Below are 19,305 nucleotides of genomic sequence, written 5' to 3' on the forward strand. Positions count from 1 at the left end.
TAAATAAAAATAGATGAAGTACAATAGTAGAAACATATGAAAATAAGCAAATTAATATTAAAGGGCAAATATTAAAATTAATCAATGCTAAATTAAGCTACAACCATAAATCTCGACACAAATAACTTAGCCCATTTTATGCAAATGATAAAAATGAGAACATTTTATATAAAGCATTGCAAATATGGCAAACTAATTAAGAAAATACAAAGTTATAGATACAATCCAATTCGAAACTTGACTTTGATTTTCCCAAATATTTCTCCAAATCTTTGAATTTTTTCTCTTTGTGCTCTGTGATTTGTCCCCAAAAGTACCAAGAAAGAAGAAAAGAAAAAGAAAAGAGAAAGAAAAGAAAATGAAAAGAAACCAAAAAGAAGAAAAAACAGCTGGCTGAGAAGAAACTAGGATGAAATCCAGCTACCAATTCTTGGTTTTTATATTAAAACCTAGAGAAATTGCAGCTCAAGTCCTTGGGCTTTCAAAAAAAGTGAAAAATAGTCCTTGTGTCGAAGGCGTGGCTCCGCGGCACCACAGAATCAGAGCCGCGGCGCTGCTACATTGGCGCTGCTGCGCCATGGCTATTATTTAGTTTTTTACAGCTTAGATCCTTGAGATAATTGCACGTTAGGTCCCTCAACTTTGATTTTGTACAATTCGGCCCTTTTGCATTTTGGTTCTCAACTTTACAAATTTGCACACTTTTAGACCTTTTTTTTTTTTTTTTTCCTCCTTTTGCTTTGTTTTTTTTTTTTTTTCCTCTTTTTTTTTTTTTTTCCTCTTTTTTTTTTTTTTTCCTCTTTTTTTTTTTTTTTCCTCTTTTTTTTTTTTTTTCCTCTTTTTTTTTTTTTTTCCTCTTTTTTTTTTTTTTTCCTCTTTTTTTTTTTTTTTCCTCTTTTTTTTTTTTTTTCCTCTTTTTTTTTTTTTTTCCTCTTTTTTTTTTTTTTTCCTCTTTTTTTTTTTTTTTCCTCTTTTTTTTTTTTTTTCCTCTTTTTTTTTTTTTTTCCTCTTTTTTTTTTTTTTTCCTCTTTTTTTTTTTTTTTCCTCTTTTTTTTTTTTTTTCCTCTTTTTTTTTTTTTTTCCTCTTTTTTTTTTTTTTTCCTCTTTTTTTTTTTTTTTCCTCTTTTTTTTTTTTTTTCCTCTTTTTTTTTTTTTTTCCTCTTTTTTTTTTTTTTTCCTCTTTTTTTTTTTTTTTCCTCCTTTTTTTTTTTTTTTTTCCTCCTTTTGCTTTGTTTTCTTTCTTTAGACGATTTTTGGCTTACAAAAGCAAATATTACATAATTGAATTTAAGAGGTGAAACTCATGGTTAAGTGAAAAGATTTGTTGATTATATTTTCACCGATGCTTGATTATAATTGTTCCATCAATAAATCTTTTAATTTAATTTGTACGATCAACAAGAGGCTCCATCAAGGACTACATGAAAGCCTTTTTCAAGATACATGCTGAATATTCAAGAAATATCCAAAAAGGATAAGCTCTTCATGAACGAAAGGTTGAAATCACAGACATGCATGAAATTTCAAAGATAGAAGGTAGCTAATTCAAGCGCGACAATAGGAGCCGTTGAATGTTTAATGGACTATCAACCTGAATCGAGAAAAGATCGACGACAAAGGAATAGTCAATCCAACTGAGAATTAAATAAACCTTTCAAGCCTAGCTCGAACTTAAATGGGGAGAACGTTACTCCTACTATGAGGGAGAGGCTATCAAGGCACCTGTCAGAGTAAATTTTAGGGAAATTATCAGAGAAGTCGTTAGGGCAACTATACAATAACAACTGGAACAAAGAAAAGACATCGAAGGGTAGATCTGATACTGCTCCTAAAATTATATGATTTTATATGAAGGGCCTTATTAGGTGATGGATTGTTTGCAAAGAAAACTTGTAAATACATATTGTGAACTAGCAGTGAAGCGTTGGGTTCGAAGCAAGATGCCCTGCAAGTTATAGCCACTGTGAGAATGACTCTGAAGAGGACAAGGATGTGGTTGGTGCATTCTCACATCGATATGATACAATATAACGCTGGAAGGCGACCAAAAATGGGGTTTCTAATCACTTGTTCCTGCACGACAGATGATCGAGCTAAGACCGTTTCAAAGGTGGACAAGCATCAAGTCCATATTAATGTATTAATTATAATCAGAAAATATAATTTATTAAAAATGAAAAAAGAATAAATTCAAATATATAACTCGTTGTGCAAGATAAAATATTATTATTATTATTTTGAAACAGACCGAAATAGTATGAAAGGTTCACTTATTTAGAACTATAGTGTCCAGTATCAGACTAGCTCCTGCTTCAATATGTCATTAGTTTATATTTCTTTTATTTGGCTCATCCTGAGATCTAAACTCTATCTCCTCGTGTTGGTATTGGGATTGATTATCGAATACAAAATAAATAGTTAATCAGTCGATCTATGGACAAGAATAGTGAACTTATTATTATCAAGACAATATTCCCATTCAAAATCATCACGTTAAGTGTGTATTTTAGTCACATTATTTTCGAAAAATGTATTTTGGAATAATATATTGATGAAAAATGTATGATTAAAAAATGAAGAAAAGTTTTGGATTTACATGTAATATTATTTTATTGAAGAATGTATCTTTATTATTATTATTTTTTTGAAAAGAGTGCGGCTCAAACAGGGCCTAATTGTTAAGACATACAGTAGTTCACTAATTAATTGAGTTTATAAAAGTTTTTTTTTTTTTGTATTTTTTTTAATAATTTAAGTTGACTCCACACAAGATTAGTGCATGTTTAGTTAGGGATTATTTTATAATCACTTACGATTAAACCTATTTTTCTATTGACACATTTTGCAGAAATCATAAATATTATTCACTTCTGTGAAACATATTTTTCCTTTCACTTGGGCAATAATTACTTATTTTGATCGGGATATTTTTATTTGGTTGTATGGCGTATATGGTGAAATCTCAACAAAGTAATAAGTTCACTTAAATAATAAAATTTCTCGATCTTGACCTCGGCCAATGTTAATAATCTTATTAAATTAATAATAATTTTATTTCAAATCCTTGGCGTCTTGAAAAAAATCATATTTGGTCAAACAATTTAAAATGTTTATAATACATATAGAGATTTTTTTACTTCACCACTTCAATTTTTCAATTTAATTTTTTTCTGAAAATATGTAAACAAAGTTGCTTTTTCTTTGTCCCTAAATTTTTGCAATGTATCATATTCGGTAAATTATTTTTATTTTGTAGAATTATTTGTTTAGGGTTGCAATGCTAAAATGTTTCGTTTGGGAAAAAATTGACAAAACGCAACTACGATCTCTTATCGAGAACTTGAATAATTTTGTAATTAGTAGACCATTCCATCATCTTATCATTTTTCACTAGAATAATTCAAAAGTGCTTGAAATCTATCATATTTGGAGTATATATATATATGGTCTCGATATAAGGCAATGGGACCGAGAAATGTTAACATATGTTTTCAGTTCTCAAATGGTATCAGAGCCATAAGTGAACAAGTGAGATTATTTTAATCTTACACGATAGGCACTGTTCAAAATAGGTGAGATTGGTCTATTACCTGTATGTCTGCTGAATAGACGTTGGTCAGCCGTGTTAGGTAGTCTCGTTGGGTGGTCCCATTTGTAGGCTTGGTAAGAACCCAGTTTAGTCTATTTTACTGTTTTTATTGTGTAATTTTATTTTGATATCATTTTTTCATTTATGTCTTCGGTTTCAAATTGGCTTAGGAGATCTAGGTCTAGAAATAGACAACAAAATCAAAATGAAAATAGATCAAATATTTTTCAAAATGAAGAAGAAATGGATAATGCATCAATATCATCATCTGCATCTGCATCAAATGATTTTAATTCAAATGAACTTCAAATTGCACAAATTGAACAACGTCTTCAAAATTGAACTATTCCAAAGATAGATAAACATTCTATCTATGAATTAGGAAAATTTGATTTTACTCAAAATTATGTTATCAAAACTTTTGAACAAACTATTTCAATTAATAGTTCAAATGCATATATCAATTTATTTTCAAAAGAATCAATTGAATCCCATAGGAAAAAGTTCACATATCTTCATGTTGGATTAGTTCAAATTGCTGTCAAACCATTGTTTAGACTTGGTTTAGACATTCCAATTTTACTTACTCTTAGAGATAAGAGATATCTCAAATTTAAAAATTCATTATTATCACTTCTTGAATCAAATCTTGAAAGTGGTCCAGTATTTTCAAATTGTTATCCAAAATTTTCAATCAAATTATCTGATGGAACAATTCTTAACTCCCTCAATCTTCATATTCAGACTAAAAACCTTGAGTTTGATAGTCGATCAAATGCTTTTGCTGTGATATATAGAATATATTACAAGCTAATGAATACTCAACTTAATATTGGAGCTCTTCGTTCTTTTCCAAAAAAAGAAAGTCTTTTGGTTGAAGCCAATCCTTTTCATTCAAATGTCGAAATTCCAAAAAGAATCCCTTGGAATCTTCAATCTAGAGGATTTGAATGGAATTTTGAAAATGTTCAAACTCCAGTTCCTGCTCAAATACAAACAATTCCTTAAATTTTAACTTTTTCTGATGGAAAAGCTAAAGTTATCTTCAAAGGATCTTCATTTAGAATTCAAAGATCAAACTCTTCAAGATCTTCTAGATCTGAAGAAAGATCAAAAAATTCTTTCCAACCCTCAAGAAATTCTACTTCAACATCTTTTAAAGGAGTTGATTTCACTCCTAAAATTCCAAATCCTTTTTATCAAACTAAAGAAAAAGAAAAAGAAACTGAGCAACCAGAATCTCCTACTTTTTCAGATATGGTTCCTCCTTCAAATCAAGATCCACTTGATCATCAATGTAATGTCATTTCTTCTGAAATTGATAGAAGAAAAGAGTTCAAACATAATCAAAATATTTATGCTAGACATCAATTTTTTTCAAAAGAAAAGATTTTCAAAGAAAAGATATTTCAAGAATTCTCCTGAAGAGAATTTTGGCAAAAAGAAATTTTCAAAAAGAAAGTTCTCAAAAAATAATTTCAAAAATGATTCAAAAATTACTTGTTGGAAATGCAACAAGACAGGTCATTATTCCAATAGATGCCCTCTCAAAGACAAGATTAGTACTCTTCAAATTGATGAAGATACTAAAATTCAGCTTCTCAACCTTATTCAATCTAGTTCTGATAATGAGTCTAACTCAGAATTAGAACAAGTTTTCTTTAATCAAGAAGATTCTGATTATGAATCTACTCAAAATTCTGATTCTTGTGCTTCTTCAAATGATAAAGAAATTTGTGGTTGTAAAACTATAAATGTCTTAACAGGAGAAGAAGAAGTTATTCAAAATATTATTGATAGGATTGATAATCCTAAACTCAAAAGCAAATTTTCATCTCTTCTCTCTTCCTCTATATCAAAAGAAAATTTTGATAATATCAATATTTCAAATATCCTTCGTCATGCTCAAAAGGAACTTTCAAAAGGTTCTAACCCTTCTATTTTTGATCTTCAAGGTGAAGTAAAAGATATGAAGAATCAAATCTCAAAGCTTGAAAAACAAGTCAAAGATATTCGTATTGAAGTAGTTTGCCTCAAAGCAAAAGACTTAACCAATGAATATTATTCTCAAAACAAATTGAAGTCAAAATTATCTCCAAAACAATCTTCTCATCATTCTGAATCATCTTCATCTGATTTTTCGTCTACTTCAAAATTTCCTGGAAATGAAGAAGAAAAGATTAATGTAATTAATCGAATTCAATTTCAGAAATGGTACTGCAATATGACTATTGTAGTCAACAAAGAATTCAAATTCACAACTCGTGTTCTGATTGATTCAGGAGCAGATCAAAATTGTATCAAAAAAGGCTTAATTCCTACAAAGTATTTTGAAAAACCTACTGAGCGTCTTTATGGTGCTAGTGGTAAAAAATTGAATATCAATTACAAAATTTCAAAAGCTCATATTTGTAATTCAAATATCTGTTTTAAAAATATTTTTTATCTTGTGAAAGATTTGGATCAAGATATTATTCTTGGTACTCCTTTCATTGTTCAAATTTATCCTTTTAAAACTGACTATAAATGATTAACTACTAAAATTTTTGGAAAGAAAATATTTTTTGAATTTTCAAATCCTCCTTCTTATAAATATGCTAATTCTTTAAAAGAAACAGCAATTTCAAAAATTATTCATAATATCAATTTAAAAAGAAACCATATTCAATTTCTCAAAGAAGAAATTTCTTTTCAAAAAACTGAAAAAAGATTAGAAGAAGATTCTTTTGTAAAAAATCAAATTACAAATTTACAAAAGAAAATTGAACAAGAAATTTGTTCAATGATTCCAAATGCTTTCTGGGAAAGAAAGAAACATGTTGTTTCTCTTCCTTACAATTCTGATTTTCATGAATCAAATATCTCTACAAAATCTCGTCCTATTCAAATAAAAAAAGAGTTGCTTGATTTTTGTATCAAAGAAATCAATGATTTATTTGAAAAGAATTTAATTCGTCCAAATAAATCTCCATGGAGTTGTTCTGCATTTTATGTTAATAACTCTGCAGAAATTGAAAGAGGTGTTCCTCGTCTTGTTATCAATTACAAACCACTCAATTCAACCCATCAATGGATTCGTTATCTAATTCCTCAAAAGAAAGATCTGTTGAGGCGTCTTTCAAAAGTTATCATCTTCTCAAAATTTGATATGAAGTCAGGGTTCTGGCAAGTTCAAATTAAGGAAGAACATAGGTACAAAACTGCCTTTAATGTTCCTTTTGGACAATACGAATGGAATGTTATGCCTTTTGGTCTAAAAAATGCCCCTTCAGAATTTCAAAAAATCATGAATGATATTTTCAATTCATTCTCAAATTTCATTATTGTGTATATTGATGATATTCTTATTTTTTCAAAAAATTTAGAACAACATTTCAAGCATATTCATACATTCATACATGTTATTAAGAAAAATGGTTTAGTAGTTTCTGCTAAAAAGATTGTCTTATTTCAAACAAAAATTCGTTTTCTTGGTTATATTATTCAAAATTCTTCAATTACTCCAATTCAAAAAAGTCTTGATTTCACTGATAAATGCTCAGATGAAATGAAAGATAAAACAAGTTTGCAACGCTTTTTAGTTTGTGTCAATTATGTGGCCGATTTTATTAAAGACATTCGTCAAATCTGTGCCCCATTATTCAAAAGACTATAAAATGACCTTGACCCATGGAATGATGCATGTACATATGCGGTTCAAAAGGTGAAAAAGTTGGTCAAAAATATTTCCTGTCTTTCAATACTTGATACCACTGCCTCAATTATTGTCGAAACAGATGCCTCAAACATAGGATTCGTTGGAGTGCTTAAACAGATCCCACTAAAGTCATCTCAAGAACAGTTAGTCAGATTTCATAGTGGAGTCTGGTCTGGTCCTCAAAAGAATTATTCTACTATCAAAAAAGAAATTTTTTCAATAGTTATTTGTATTTCAAAATTTCAAGATGATTTGATCAATAAAAAATTTATTTTAAAAACTGATTGTAAAGTCTCAAAAGATGTTTTACAAAAAGACGTAAAAAATCTTGTTTCAAAACAAATCTTTGCAAGGTGGCAGGCAATTTTGTCCTGTTTTGATTTCAAAATTCTTTATATTCAAGGAAAATCAAACTTTTTGGCAGATTTCCTCACAAGAGAGTTCATTTAAAAGAGTGAAAATGAGTAGTTGGGCTAAGCAAGTTGAAGAAGAGGATCAAAATCATTTTCAAACAAAAACTTCAAGAAAGAAGAAAAGTTCAATTCCTTTTTTTGAAGATCCCTTAAAGGATCAAAAAGAAGTTTCATCTTCTTCAAATTCTCTTTCTACTTTTGTTAAAAAACCTGATCAAAAACTCAAACAAAAAGTCGAATCATCAAACCCTTCAAACTACAAAAAAACTGTTCAAAGTACCGGAAAACTTCCTCAAATCAATCCTCCAAATACTTTCAAATATTTTACCAAGAATATTTTCGAAACTGTCCTTGATATGGAAACTTCTTGGCTCAATAGATACAAAGGTCTTAATGAATGCCTTTTAAGTATCTTACCTCAAAATTTTTGGTTTATGCCTTCAAATATTCAAAAATCTAGAGAATATTATGATAATATCCTTCATTTGACTGGATCAGTCATAATTTCTCATACTCTTGAACCAAAAGACAAATCAAATGTTATGTTTTCAAAAATCAGTATTACAAGAGTTTTGTCCCATGAAGACTGGGGACAAAATCTTTGGGAAGAAAAGAGACTTCGTCTCTCAAAAACTTTTTTCACAATTCAAGAAACTTTCAATTATTTTGATTATCAGAATGCTTGGTATAAAGTCTTTCTCTTTAGACCCATTACCCATTTTTGGTTCATTCTTTTTAATCAAAATTGCAATCCTTATTTTCCAAGTTGATTTCAAACATGGTTCCTGTATTATGGACTTGAAGAGCAAATTTTGATCAGTCTCTCTCTTCAAGGATATGAATACTTCAAGAATGAAGCAAAACATTTTCTCAAGTTTCAAGAAAATCTTTTGTTTAAATTCACATTCAATATGAAAGTTTCCTGGATTTTTTGTTGGGATTTCTTTCAATATCAAAATCTGAAAGATGATTACTCTTATCAAAAAATTACAAGATACAAGATCAAATGGTGGGCAAAGTTCAAAGAAACAAATTGCTGTCCTAAAACAGTTCAATCATGGATTCAAGAACAAAGAAATTTAGGTGTACCTAAATTCTCAAAAAAGGAACAAGAAAGTCAAGCTGATTTCTTGACTGAAAAACAAAGGATCATTTCAATGTTATCAAAATGTAAAGATCCAAAAGAATTATTAGAAATTTATGAACAAATTTTTAAACAAGGATCTTCAAAATCAAAAGAATCAGATGATGACGATCAAGAATCTCAATTTTCTCAAGAAATCGATAATGGTGATGACCTTGTTGATTTAGGTTATGACTACGAAGAGTTTCTTGCTCAAGAAAAGGTTTCAAAGAAAGCTTCAAACAAATGACTACATGGACCCAATTTTCTTTACGATTTGAGAAATTCAAGGGTCTACCGATCAAGAGAAATTCTCCTCAATCTTTGTTAAATTCAAAATCAATGGTTCAAGATTTGTCAAGATTCCAATCAAATCTGTGGAAAACATCAATCTCTACTTTAATAAAGAAAAGTGTCTCTTTTCAAGAGTTGGAAACTTTTTTCAAAAGATGACTCTACTTTTCAAGATGTTTCATGATAATGTCATCCACTCCTCTTTTCAAGATTCTTTCTCTCAAATGAAGGAAGTTTCAAGTCCGGACTACATTATAAGATGACCTGAAGACCTCAGTTCAAGGGCAGAGCGAATTCATCACGAAGAAGTTTTACTTTTCTTTGTAATTTGTTCTCTCAAATTATTTTTCATTTTCAAGAATCTTTGTAATTTTATTCTTCTTCAATAAAATTCTCTATTTTCATAAATCTTTGTTCTTTTATCTCCATCCCTAATCCCCTGGGTCTTTAATGGTATCAATATATATATATATATATATATACACACATGAATAATTTACGTAATGTTCATACGAATCTTCAACAGAGTGAAAACATCACTCTACTAAACAACAAATGAGATTCAACTTTAGATTTCAAAAAAGGTAAAACACATTATGTAATAATCTACTAGAGAACGAATAAATTCAACATTTTTACTTCCTTAATGTTGAAAGCACCGTTTAGTTTGCAACAAATGCGTTAGTAGGGTCAATCCATAATAAGTAATTAATTTAAAAATAATGATATTCATATTCAACGAGTGCCGTAGTCATATTACGAGATATAATTTTCATAATTTAAAAAGAAAAATGTTATTCATAGTTAGCTACTACGATAGTCATCTTACATGACAATTTTTTATTTGAGTCATTAATTTATTATTGAGACAACATAATGAGCAATGTTAATTTATAGTCTGTGACTGCAGTAATTATTTTTGTTATAACTTGTTATTTGAAATATTAGTTTCTTGTAATTATGTTGGAATAATGTTATTCATGGCCAATGACTACAATAGTCATTTTATGTAATAACTTGTTATTTGGGGTACTAATTTGTTATTTGAAACAATAGCAGCTTGTTTGGGAGCGATTTTTTGCTCTAAAAATTGATTTTTTGACTGTCATTTCACTATTTCAGTCGTCATATTTGACTTCTTCTCTCGCAGGAGGACCCCACCTTTCTCATAGCGGCCAAAAAATCAATTCTCAAAATCACTCCCAAACAGGCTCTAGATTTACAAGAAACTAATGCTTAAGTAACAAACTGTCACATAAGATGATTACTATAGTCGCTTATGAATAGAACGATCGCACTGTCATACATAATGCAATTATCAAATGAAAAGCCAACACCTTATTGGGTGGTCCACCCCCATCCAATGAAGTAAGGCTAGCTCGAGATCTGATTTTTTTTTCCTCTTTCTACCTCAAGTACTAAGGTGGTCTCATCTCATTGAACGAGGATGGACAACTCGATAAGATGATGACTTCTTATTCAATGATCGCATCACATAGTGCGGTGCAATCGTTCTACCAAAATTTTTGTCACTCATTAATTTATTCCAGTTGATTTTTGGGTACAAATGGAATTAACTATTTTTGTACCTAACGTTCTGATCAGGAGTGTGAGGGAATTAGATATTATAAAATTTGAAACATATGCCACGCGTCTAGTTAATTGGAGAACAATGCCCTGAAGCGCGGTCCTTGATTGGAACCTCTCACCGAAATCATTCACACTCTGCTTTCCGCAAGGTACTGAATACCTTTTCAGAATGCTGGAGACGTGTTACATTCCTTATTGGTAGATAGAAAATTAACCAATCAAAATTCTCCGTGTAATTTGATACGCTGCTTTAATGCCTGTCCCACCTGATCTTTACCCAGCAATCAACGGTCGTCACTATGCAATGGATGCCTTAGATGCGCAGCTTAACATCGTCGGATATCTGTGTCCCTGGTTCGAAGGGAATAAATTTAAAATTTTAATATAAATCAAAGTTAACATATTTTATTAATTTTTTTCAAAATATATTGAAAATTTGATTTTAGCCCTTCCCAAAATAAGGCTATATGTGTTACTTCAGGATCTAGCTCCTATTTGGTGCAAATTAAAATTAAATTTTTAATAAATTTTGATAAAAAAATATTAAATTTAATAGGAAAATTTAATTTGATTTTAATTTAAATCAAACATGAGCTTAATATAGCATCAGAATTCAAAGATTTCAAAGGAGCAAGCAATTATATCATTAGATTGACATTCTCATACGAATGGTAAGAAGAGTGGACAAGCAATTTAATCCGTTTAAGTCAACTATTCGACCTCAGTCATTGTTTGATTTTGATTTTTTCAAAATCTCAATCGTACATTCTTTCAATATATAGGGGGTGTTGTCCCCGGGGCATAGCCTAGTGACGCAAAGAACAGGAGTGAAGTTATCTCACGCCTTACTGGCAGCCGCAATGTGGAAGTTTGATTCCTGAGACATGGAATTGGACTCCTTGTAGGCGCAATATATAGCCAACTCTTGTTCCCTGACTTGTTGGGGCACATCCCGCAATTTACCTCCCTCATAGAACTCTAAGAGCGGGAAGGTGGGGGCCTTCAAGGTTGAGGTTTAACCTTTAATATATAATTTTACGTGCGGACTCATTTTTGTTCTAATTTTTAATCAAACGTTCTACAAAAACTCACTTTTTGAAAAATCATTCTAAAATAATCAAAGCCAAACAATGACTAAGATCAATATTTAAAGTTTTAAACCAGCCAACGACAGCACGTGAAAGGGTAAAATGTTAGGTCGCTTACATGAATGCTAATGTTAACTTTTTAAAACAGAGTCCAACTTAATAATTATGGTTAGGCGCCTCTGGTTATATATTCAACCTTAGAAAGATAATATTTGGCAGAAAGAGAGCTGGTTGAGAGGGATGGATGGTGCAATGGACTGGCTCTCTCCACTACGCACCGGAGCCGAAGGGGCGCATGATAAGACGATAATCAACCGGATTATGCTCAAGTTCCGGCCGATCGCTCCGAAGCCGGTGGACGAAGGTTCAGTTTCCGGCACAAATCCAGGGGTGAAGAAGTTTGAGGCTGGAACGAAGAGAAAAAGTAGGAGAAAGTACGTTAGGATTAAGAGGAATAATAAGAAGTGCAGTAGCAAGTTGATTGATGGTAAAGAAAGAAAAAAAATGGAGGTTGAAGGAGAGATTGTAAATCTAGGGTTACAGTCTCAGATTGCAACTGGATCTATGAAAACTCTTGATTTTTCGGTGCAGCGGAAACCGATGTTGATGAACTTCAATAATCCGGAGAATAGCAGCAAATACGCTGCCGTTTCTTTGCCGGATCAGTCAGATCGGACGTCGGTGGCGCCGCCTGGGAGAGTGGTAGAGTCGTGGGTGACGATAGACAAAATGACAAATATGTGGGTGGATGGAGGAGGGTTAGGAGGTTCGGACATGGAGAAGATGAAGAGTCTAGAAGTGGACACGTGTCCTAGTCTGATATCAGACAGTTTCGATAAGGTACGTTGGGTGAATCTCGCTTACCGGAGGATGGTGGATCCGCTGGACGAGGAAGAGCCGGCGGCGGAGATAACGGTGTGGCTGGTGGTTAAGGATAAAATCGCCGTACATTGGCCTGCATTTGCATGCACAGTTAGGGTGGTGTACCGACAGCCACGGGGTAAGGAGAAGCACTTCGAAACGATGCCGTGTGACGTTTGGAAGATGGATTTTGGGGGATTTGCATGGAGGCTCGATTCCAAAGCTGCGCTTCGGTTAGGAAGATGAAGCTGCTTAATTTCCAAAATTAAGGTATTAATATATAATTAATTCCTAAAGAAGGGAAATTATATATATAATATATATTAGCAGGTAATAATAAATTAACCGTGGATGCATGTTGAAAATCTAATTAATTCAACATGTACATATGCATTTATAATGATTTTTAATTATTTATCATACATATGAGTCTAAGCAATGGCATGAAATGCAAATGTAATGATTGCGTGAAACGTCAGAATTTATATATAAAGAAAATGTTTGAATCGTACAATTATAATAAACTTTGTTTGATTTTTTTTTTTTCAAAGTATATTTTTCTCTCTATTTTTTTCAATTACACTTTTTTTAATAAAATAATATTACTAATAAATATAAAAAAAAAATTCTTATATTTTACCTACACATTTTTCATCAATCTAATATTTCAAAATGAGTTATTAATCTTTTAATCGAGCTCAAACAGGATAATAATCGGCATTTCATTTTGTGATTATTGATCTTTCTCTTTGTTAATTATAGTTTTTTTTTTTTTTGCCCTAAAGACGTAATTAATTTTTTTAAACATTAAAGATTTAAATTTGTGAATCTTTAGTTTTATAAGTTCATCACGTGTGTTAATAATTGACTTGACTTCAAAACTAAAATATCAAGAACATTGAATTGCTGATCTTATTTATAAACTCATTGGAACACATATAGAATCCATACTATTCCATATGATATGCATATGCATGCATGCACAGTGTGTTCGGCTAAGCTTTAACAAAGTAAAAAAGAAAAGGAAAAAAAAAATAGTTTTTTCCAAATATATTTCAATATATATGTAGCTCTTTTTCATTATAATTTTTAATTTTGAAAATTTCTTATTTTGAAAGTAATAATTGACTTATTGAGAAAGAATTATCTTATTATGGTGTTCATACTCTCATCTCAAAAAATAACAATAATCTATATAGATAACCTTTATTTTCATGATCTAACATTGTTGAATTATTGAAGATGATTGTTTGAGTAGTTGATGTTCTCTACTTTAAGATACTCCAATGATCTTATTATTTATTTATTTATTTATTTTTCATAGTGAAGAAGAACTTTATTTATTTATTTATTTTTGTTGGGTAGTGTATGTGGGAAAATATAACACATCTATTATTTGTAGGAATTGATATTGTTCACTTGTAAAGAAGTTTTCCGTACATATGATGATGAAGCATCTTGAGTTGGTAGCGTAAAAATAGATATTCAGTCATCAACCCTCTACTTCCTATATATTTATTATTTACTTTAAAATTTCTTCATGTTTGGGAATTTGTATAGTACAAATTTTGTTGTACTGAAATGGAAATTTGTGACGTTTGTGTCTAAATATTTATTGAAATTGTCGAGTTGGAAGAATTTAATAAACTATGTCCCTATTTTATGGGAATTAAAATTAAATTTTTAGTAAATTTTGAAAGTAAAAAATTTGATGAAATGTATGGTTCAAAAGTTGTGAATTTTATAAAATATGTTGTTAAAATTAATTATTGATTTTGATGTACATCGAAATCTAAATTTTAATTCTTGTCAAATAGATGCTAAATATACAAAGGATCGTGCTACACGTACATAATGATTTACCTAACTGTTTACATCCTACTCACATCATCAAGGTGGGGACCACGACTCGACATTATTAAATACACGCGGGGCCCGCGTGTTTGTGAGATGGGGGTAAACGCTTCGGTAAACCCCCCTCGATACAAAGAGATTAATCCATATACAAAAGAGAATAAAAAGAATGGAAAAGTAAAATCTCCTTATCCCACTCTCATCCACCCTAGCAACTCACTTCAACTCGCACTACCCTAGCCCGCTCTGCTCCATTTTCTCCAACCCCTGGTTTCACAACCCCAACTAACTCACCCTCGTGGCGCATCTTGATTTTCCTATCCGCTCGATCCCAACACTCCTCGTAGCACCGATCGCTAATCTTTTCTTCACTCTCTTTTTCTTCCTTTTTCAGTATTTTATTTTATTTGAAGTACAATAATACTAATCTTTTTGACAAAACTAAAATAAAATAAAATATCAATGTACGATTTGCATCATCAAAAACTACTTGCAACATGAAAATTCAAAGATCAAAATAGCTTGATTTTAACGGTTGAAGTTCAACTTCGTGCAATTTTGTCAATTTAAATTAGGTCATTGTTTGATTTTAAGTATATAGTGTTTAAATTTCACAACTTTTCATCTTAACATTTCATCAGCTCCTATTAAAATTTATTAAAAATTTGATTATAATCTCTATCAGATATGACTAAATTTGTACGTAATATAGTGAGATATGCAAGAGTATGGATTGAATTATGTTACTTGTACAATTTTAATTGATAATTTCACATTTGACGGCATCACATTTATTTATTTTAAAAATTGTTTTTTAAATGAACGGTCAAATTTTGAAACTACCAAAATTATCAACAATAAATTTTAATAAAGATTGTACAACTGGCATAATTGGCATGGACCAACAGTACAAGGGTGTCAGAAACTAAAATGTGGTGGTTTGTGACAATTTCGCCTTCGATTAATTGGCAACTAATCATTTTTTTTTTTTTGAGAAAATGAGTTTTAAAATAGTGATTTTTTAAAGAATGTGCGGATAGAAAGTAAGAAATTTTTTTATTTTATGTACACAATATTTTATTGTGAAAATACGTAATTAATGAATATAAAAAAAAATTGTTACAATGATATGCTCAATAATAGAATCGATAATAGAGAGGACACATGTCAATGTATGATTAAACAATTTAAAAAATAAAAACAAAAAAATAATACACTAAATCTCGTCCTATAATATCATCCCACCCTCACAGCAATCTTTGTCCAAGTACAAAAAAAATAAAATTTGAAAAAATAATTATCAAAGAGGGCTAGGGATGGCAGTGGGGCGGGTTCGAGGAGAGGGCGTGACCCGAACCGCCTCAAACGGGGCGGGGGCGGGGTGAGGCCACGCCCCATTTGTCGCCCCGATTTTTTTAAATTTTAAATTATGTTATTATTAGAGAATAAAATATAAATTCAAAATTTTAAAATTCAAAGTTTACTTGAAGTAAATAATGTTAAAAATAAAACAATTTCAAATAAAATTACGTTTTAACTAAATTTTATTTCTTTTGTAATTAATTAAAATTTTACATTTGTATTTTATTATCTAATAATAATAATATAACTTGAAATTTTAAAAATGTATATAAAAAAAATTCACATGGCGGGGTCGGGGCGGCCAACCCACCGGGACAGATTTTTTTACCCCATTCGGGTGGGACTCCGTCGAGAAGGGATGGGACATATTTTTTTGCCATCACTAAAGAGGGCTAAGTAATGATAAGATGGGTCATCATATTTGTACTGAACGCCCATGATTGATCACATTTATATATTTTTGTGTTCTCCACCCATCACGCAATTCCATAAACTCTGAACCCCACTCGCATGCCCAATTCGTGGAGAAAACTATAATCAATATGGTAATATTGTTTATTAGACTAAGATCATTTCTAGCTCGCACCGAAAAATTTACACCAAATTAAAAATTATTTTCAACCCATTATGCTAAAAATTGTACCAAATGAATAGTGTTTAATCATTTTTTCATTCTTAATAATTTATTTATATGAAAAATTATTTATTTATCTAATCTACTACTTCATAAATTATAAAATAGATAATAATGTTTCGTTAACGAAAATGTTAAATTCATTAATAAATTTAATGAATATAGTACAATTAATAGAAAAATCACAACTAAGAAAATATTGAATAATAATAATAACAACAACAACAATAATAATAATCATACTATTAATAATTATAATTGTAATAATAATTAATTAAAAATTAAATTTGTTGTATAACAAGAAAGTGACACAAATATCCTTAACAAGAGTTGGTGCAAAATGGAAAAGAGGGCCAAAAATAACATAAGCCATTTTGGTGCAAATTTGGTGATGGGTTGGAGGGAAATTATATCAAACATTTAGTGTAAAATGGGGATTTGATGTAAGGATTGGAGTTACCTAAAAGCTATGAATTTCACGTGTTAATGCCACGGACAAATGACATTAGACCATTCGAAGAACTAAAGAAATTTAGTTGACTGATTAAACAGAAACGATTTGTCCCTGTTTATTCATCATTATTGGAAAATTCTTTTTTTTTTACATACTAATTTTCAATCGCACATACACACAATAAAAACACTCTCAAAACTTTTTTTTTCCCTATTTTTAACCACGTGTTTTCTTAAAAATTACTAACATGATACCATTTAATTAATGGTTGTCAGCCAGGGTGAAAAGTAAAATTCTGACAATCATTCTAAAACAAAACAAATTTTAATAATTAACATAAAACTTCCTTGTAACTTGAGTGATCATTAAGGTTTTTAACCCAAATAACAAATATTTGATATCTAACAAAAAATCATTAATCATATCATACTAATGAATTATTATTATTATTATTATTATTATTATTATTATTATTATTATTATTATTATTATTATTTTGAAACATTGGATGACGATAGGCTTGAGCCATTAATATACTAAGTTTGTGTCAATTTCGAAAGAGAATCAATCAGAAAGAGTATCTGATTTCTGATGACGGCTGAACAACAAAATTATCAAGTTGCAAAATCGAATCGAAAACCTATTTTTTGAAACCATTGGTTTAGGTCAACGTGGATCCATCAACTTTTTTATTTTGAATCGAAATCAAATCGCTTCAAAATAGTTTGGTTTAAATTTCAATATTTACAAATCGTTAACAAATTTTTTTTTGAAAATAAATGAATTTAAACTTTTTATCTAACTCGGTTAAAATTAAACACATCCTAATTAAAAAGATACATCTATATTAGCATATCCAGTTAAACTCAATACCTAATAGACAATTATCCATTCCAATTAATTAATTAAATTGTAACACCCACAATCATCACAAATGTGAATGCAAAACCTGAAATTGGATGAAATTTTGAATAACTGATGCTAAACCATATTTATCAACCGTTTGTTATAGTTGAATAAACAATTAAATCTAGATTTTAATTCAATCTCACATACTTTTTCCTTTTATTAATAATTTTCTCAAATTTCGGCTAAATTTTCAGATGAGTTTATTCAATTTTTTCCTATATTTTGGTTATTATTTTTCTCTATTTTATTGATATTTATGTTGTTCACCCAATTTTAGACCATATGCCCACAAGCCTTTGCAATGTTTTGGGTTAACTATGTGAACCGTAAGTGAGCTTTACTCTATATATCAAAATCATACGTAAATTCATCTTCATATCATGAAGTCACAAGTTTGTATCGTATTCATATATAATGGGCTTACTTGGCATGATTTGTGCCATACTTTTACTTCTCAAAAAATAGTTTCAAGAGAGCTAATTTTATTTTTATTTGGATGCTGATTTTTAAAAGAGCTTTCAATACGGAAGTATTTTAGAAAAAGTTACATGGGCCAACTTTTTCTAAAACTTATTCTAATTGAAAGAAGGAAACACCACATAAATTCTCCATTTAAAAATCACATTTCAAAAGTAACAAACTGCTAAAAATCCTTCAAAAATAAGGTGATAATTAAATTTATTAAATATTAAATTAAAATATAATATAATTAATCTACTTACCCCACTTCACCTCCAACCTACCCACCCATCACACCAAATCCTTTTCTTTCTCTCTCCACCCCATCTCACCCCACTTCCGGTGATGGCTCAAGCAACAATTCAAACGACCTCTCTGGTGAATATTTCGACGACCTTCCGGCGACTGCTCTGGCGATGGCTCCGACAACAATTTCGACGATCGTTTCGATGGCTATTCTGGTGATCATTCATGTTTTCGTCGATTACCTTTTTTCTTTTTTCTTCTTTTTTGGCAATGATTTGTACACATTGTGATCTTTGACCAGTTCTATTGAATTTGTGACCTAATCAGGTGGGATGAATATGCATATGATCAAATTCAAAATTAAAAAAATAAAGTTTGAAATTCCAAAAATCAAATACGATTAAAATTTTAGTTATGAAATAATTAATCAAAAAAACATTTTTGTAATTAAATATTTTAATTTCAGAAATCCTTTTCTTTTTTTTCTGGGCAATAACCTGTGATCTGTATACATTGTGACATATAAAATATGATTTTCAACCTATGATTTGTTAACCGTGACTCGTAACATAAAATGTAACATATAAATTTGATCCGTGATTTCTACAAAATGACATGTGACCTGTAAATATTGATCTGTGACCCCTTTATACTGACTATGAACTTGTGAACTCAAACATGTGAACAGTGAACTGTGATCTTAACGGCGAATTATGACCAGTGACGAATGAG

The 19,305-nt window shown here is 30.1% G+C and overlaps 1 protein-coding gene across 1 annotated transcript; it reads left to right on the plus strand.

Annotated features, from left to right (window-relative positions):
• Positions 1-11,914: 11,914 nt before the first annotated feature.
• On the plus strand, positions 11,915-14,305 carry LOC111404256. The gene is made up of 2 exons (XM_023033066.1): positions 11,915-12,925; positions 14,058-14,305. Exon 1 carries the CDS (start codon positions 12,035-12,037, stop codon positions 12,899-12,901), a length of 867 nt encoding a protein of 288 aa, XP_022888834.1. The 5' UTR covers positions 11,915-12,034; the 3' UTR covers positions 12,902-12,925; positions 14,058-14,305.
• The last annotated feature ends 5,000 nt before the right edge of the window (positions 14,306-19,305 follow it).

This window comes from Olea europaea, chromosome 11 (assembly GCF_002742605.1).
Source record: "Olea europaea var. sylvestris chromosome 11, O_europaea_v1, whole genome shotgun sequence".
Classification (NCBI taxonomy): Eukaryota; Viridiplantae; Streptophyta; class Magnoliopsida; order Lamiales; family Oleaceae; genus Olea; species Olea europaea.

Coding starts and splice junctions, on each gene's coding strand:
- LOC111404256 (XM_023033066.1), top strand. CDS start 12,035: ATGGATGGTGCAATGGACTGGCTCTCTCCACTACGCACCGGAGCCGAA.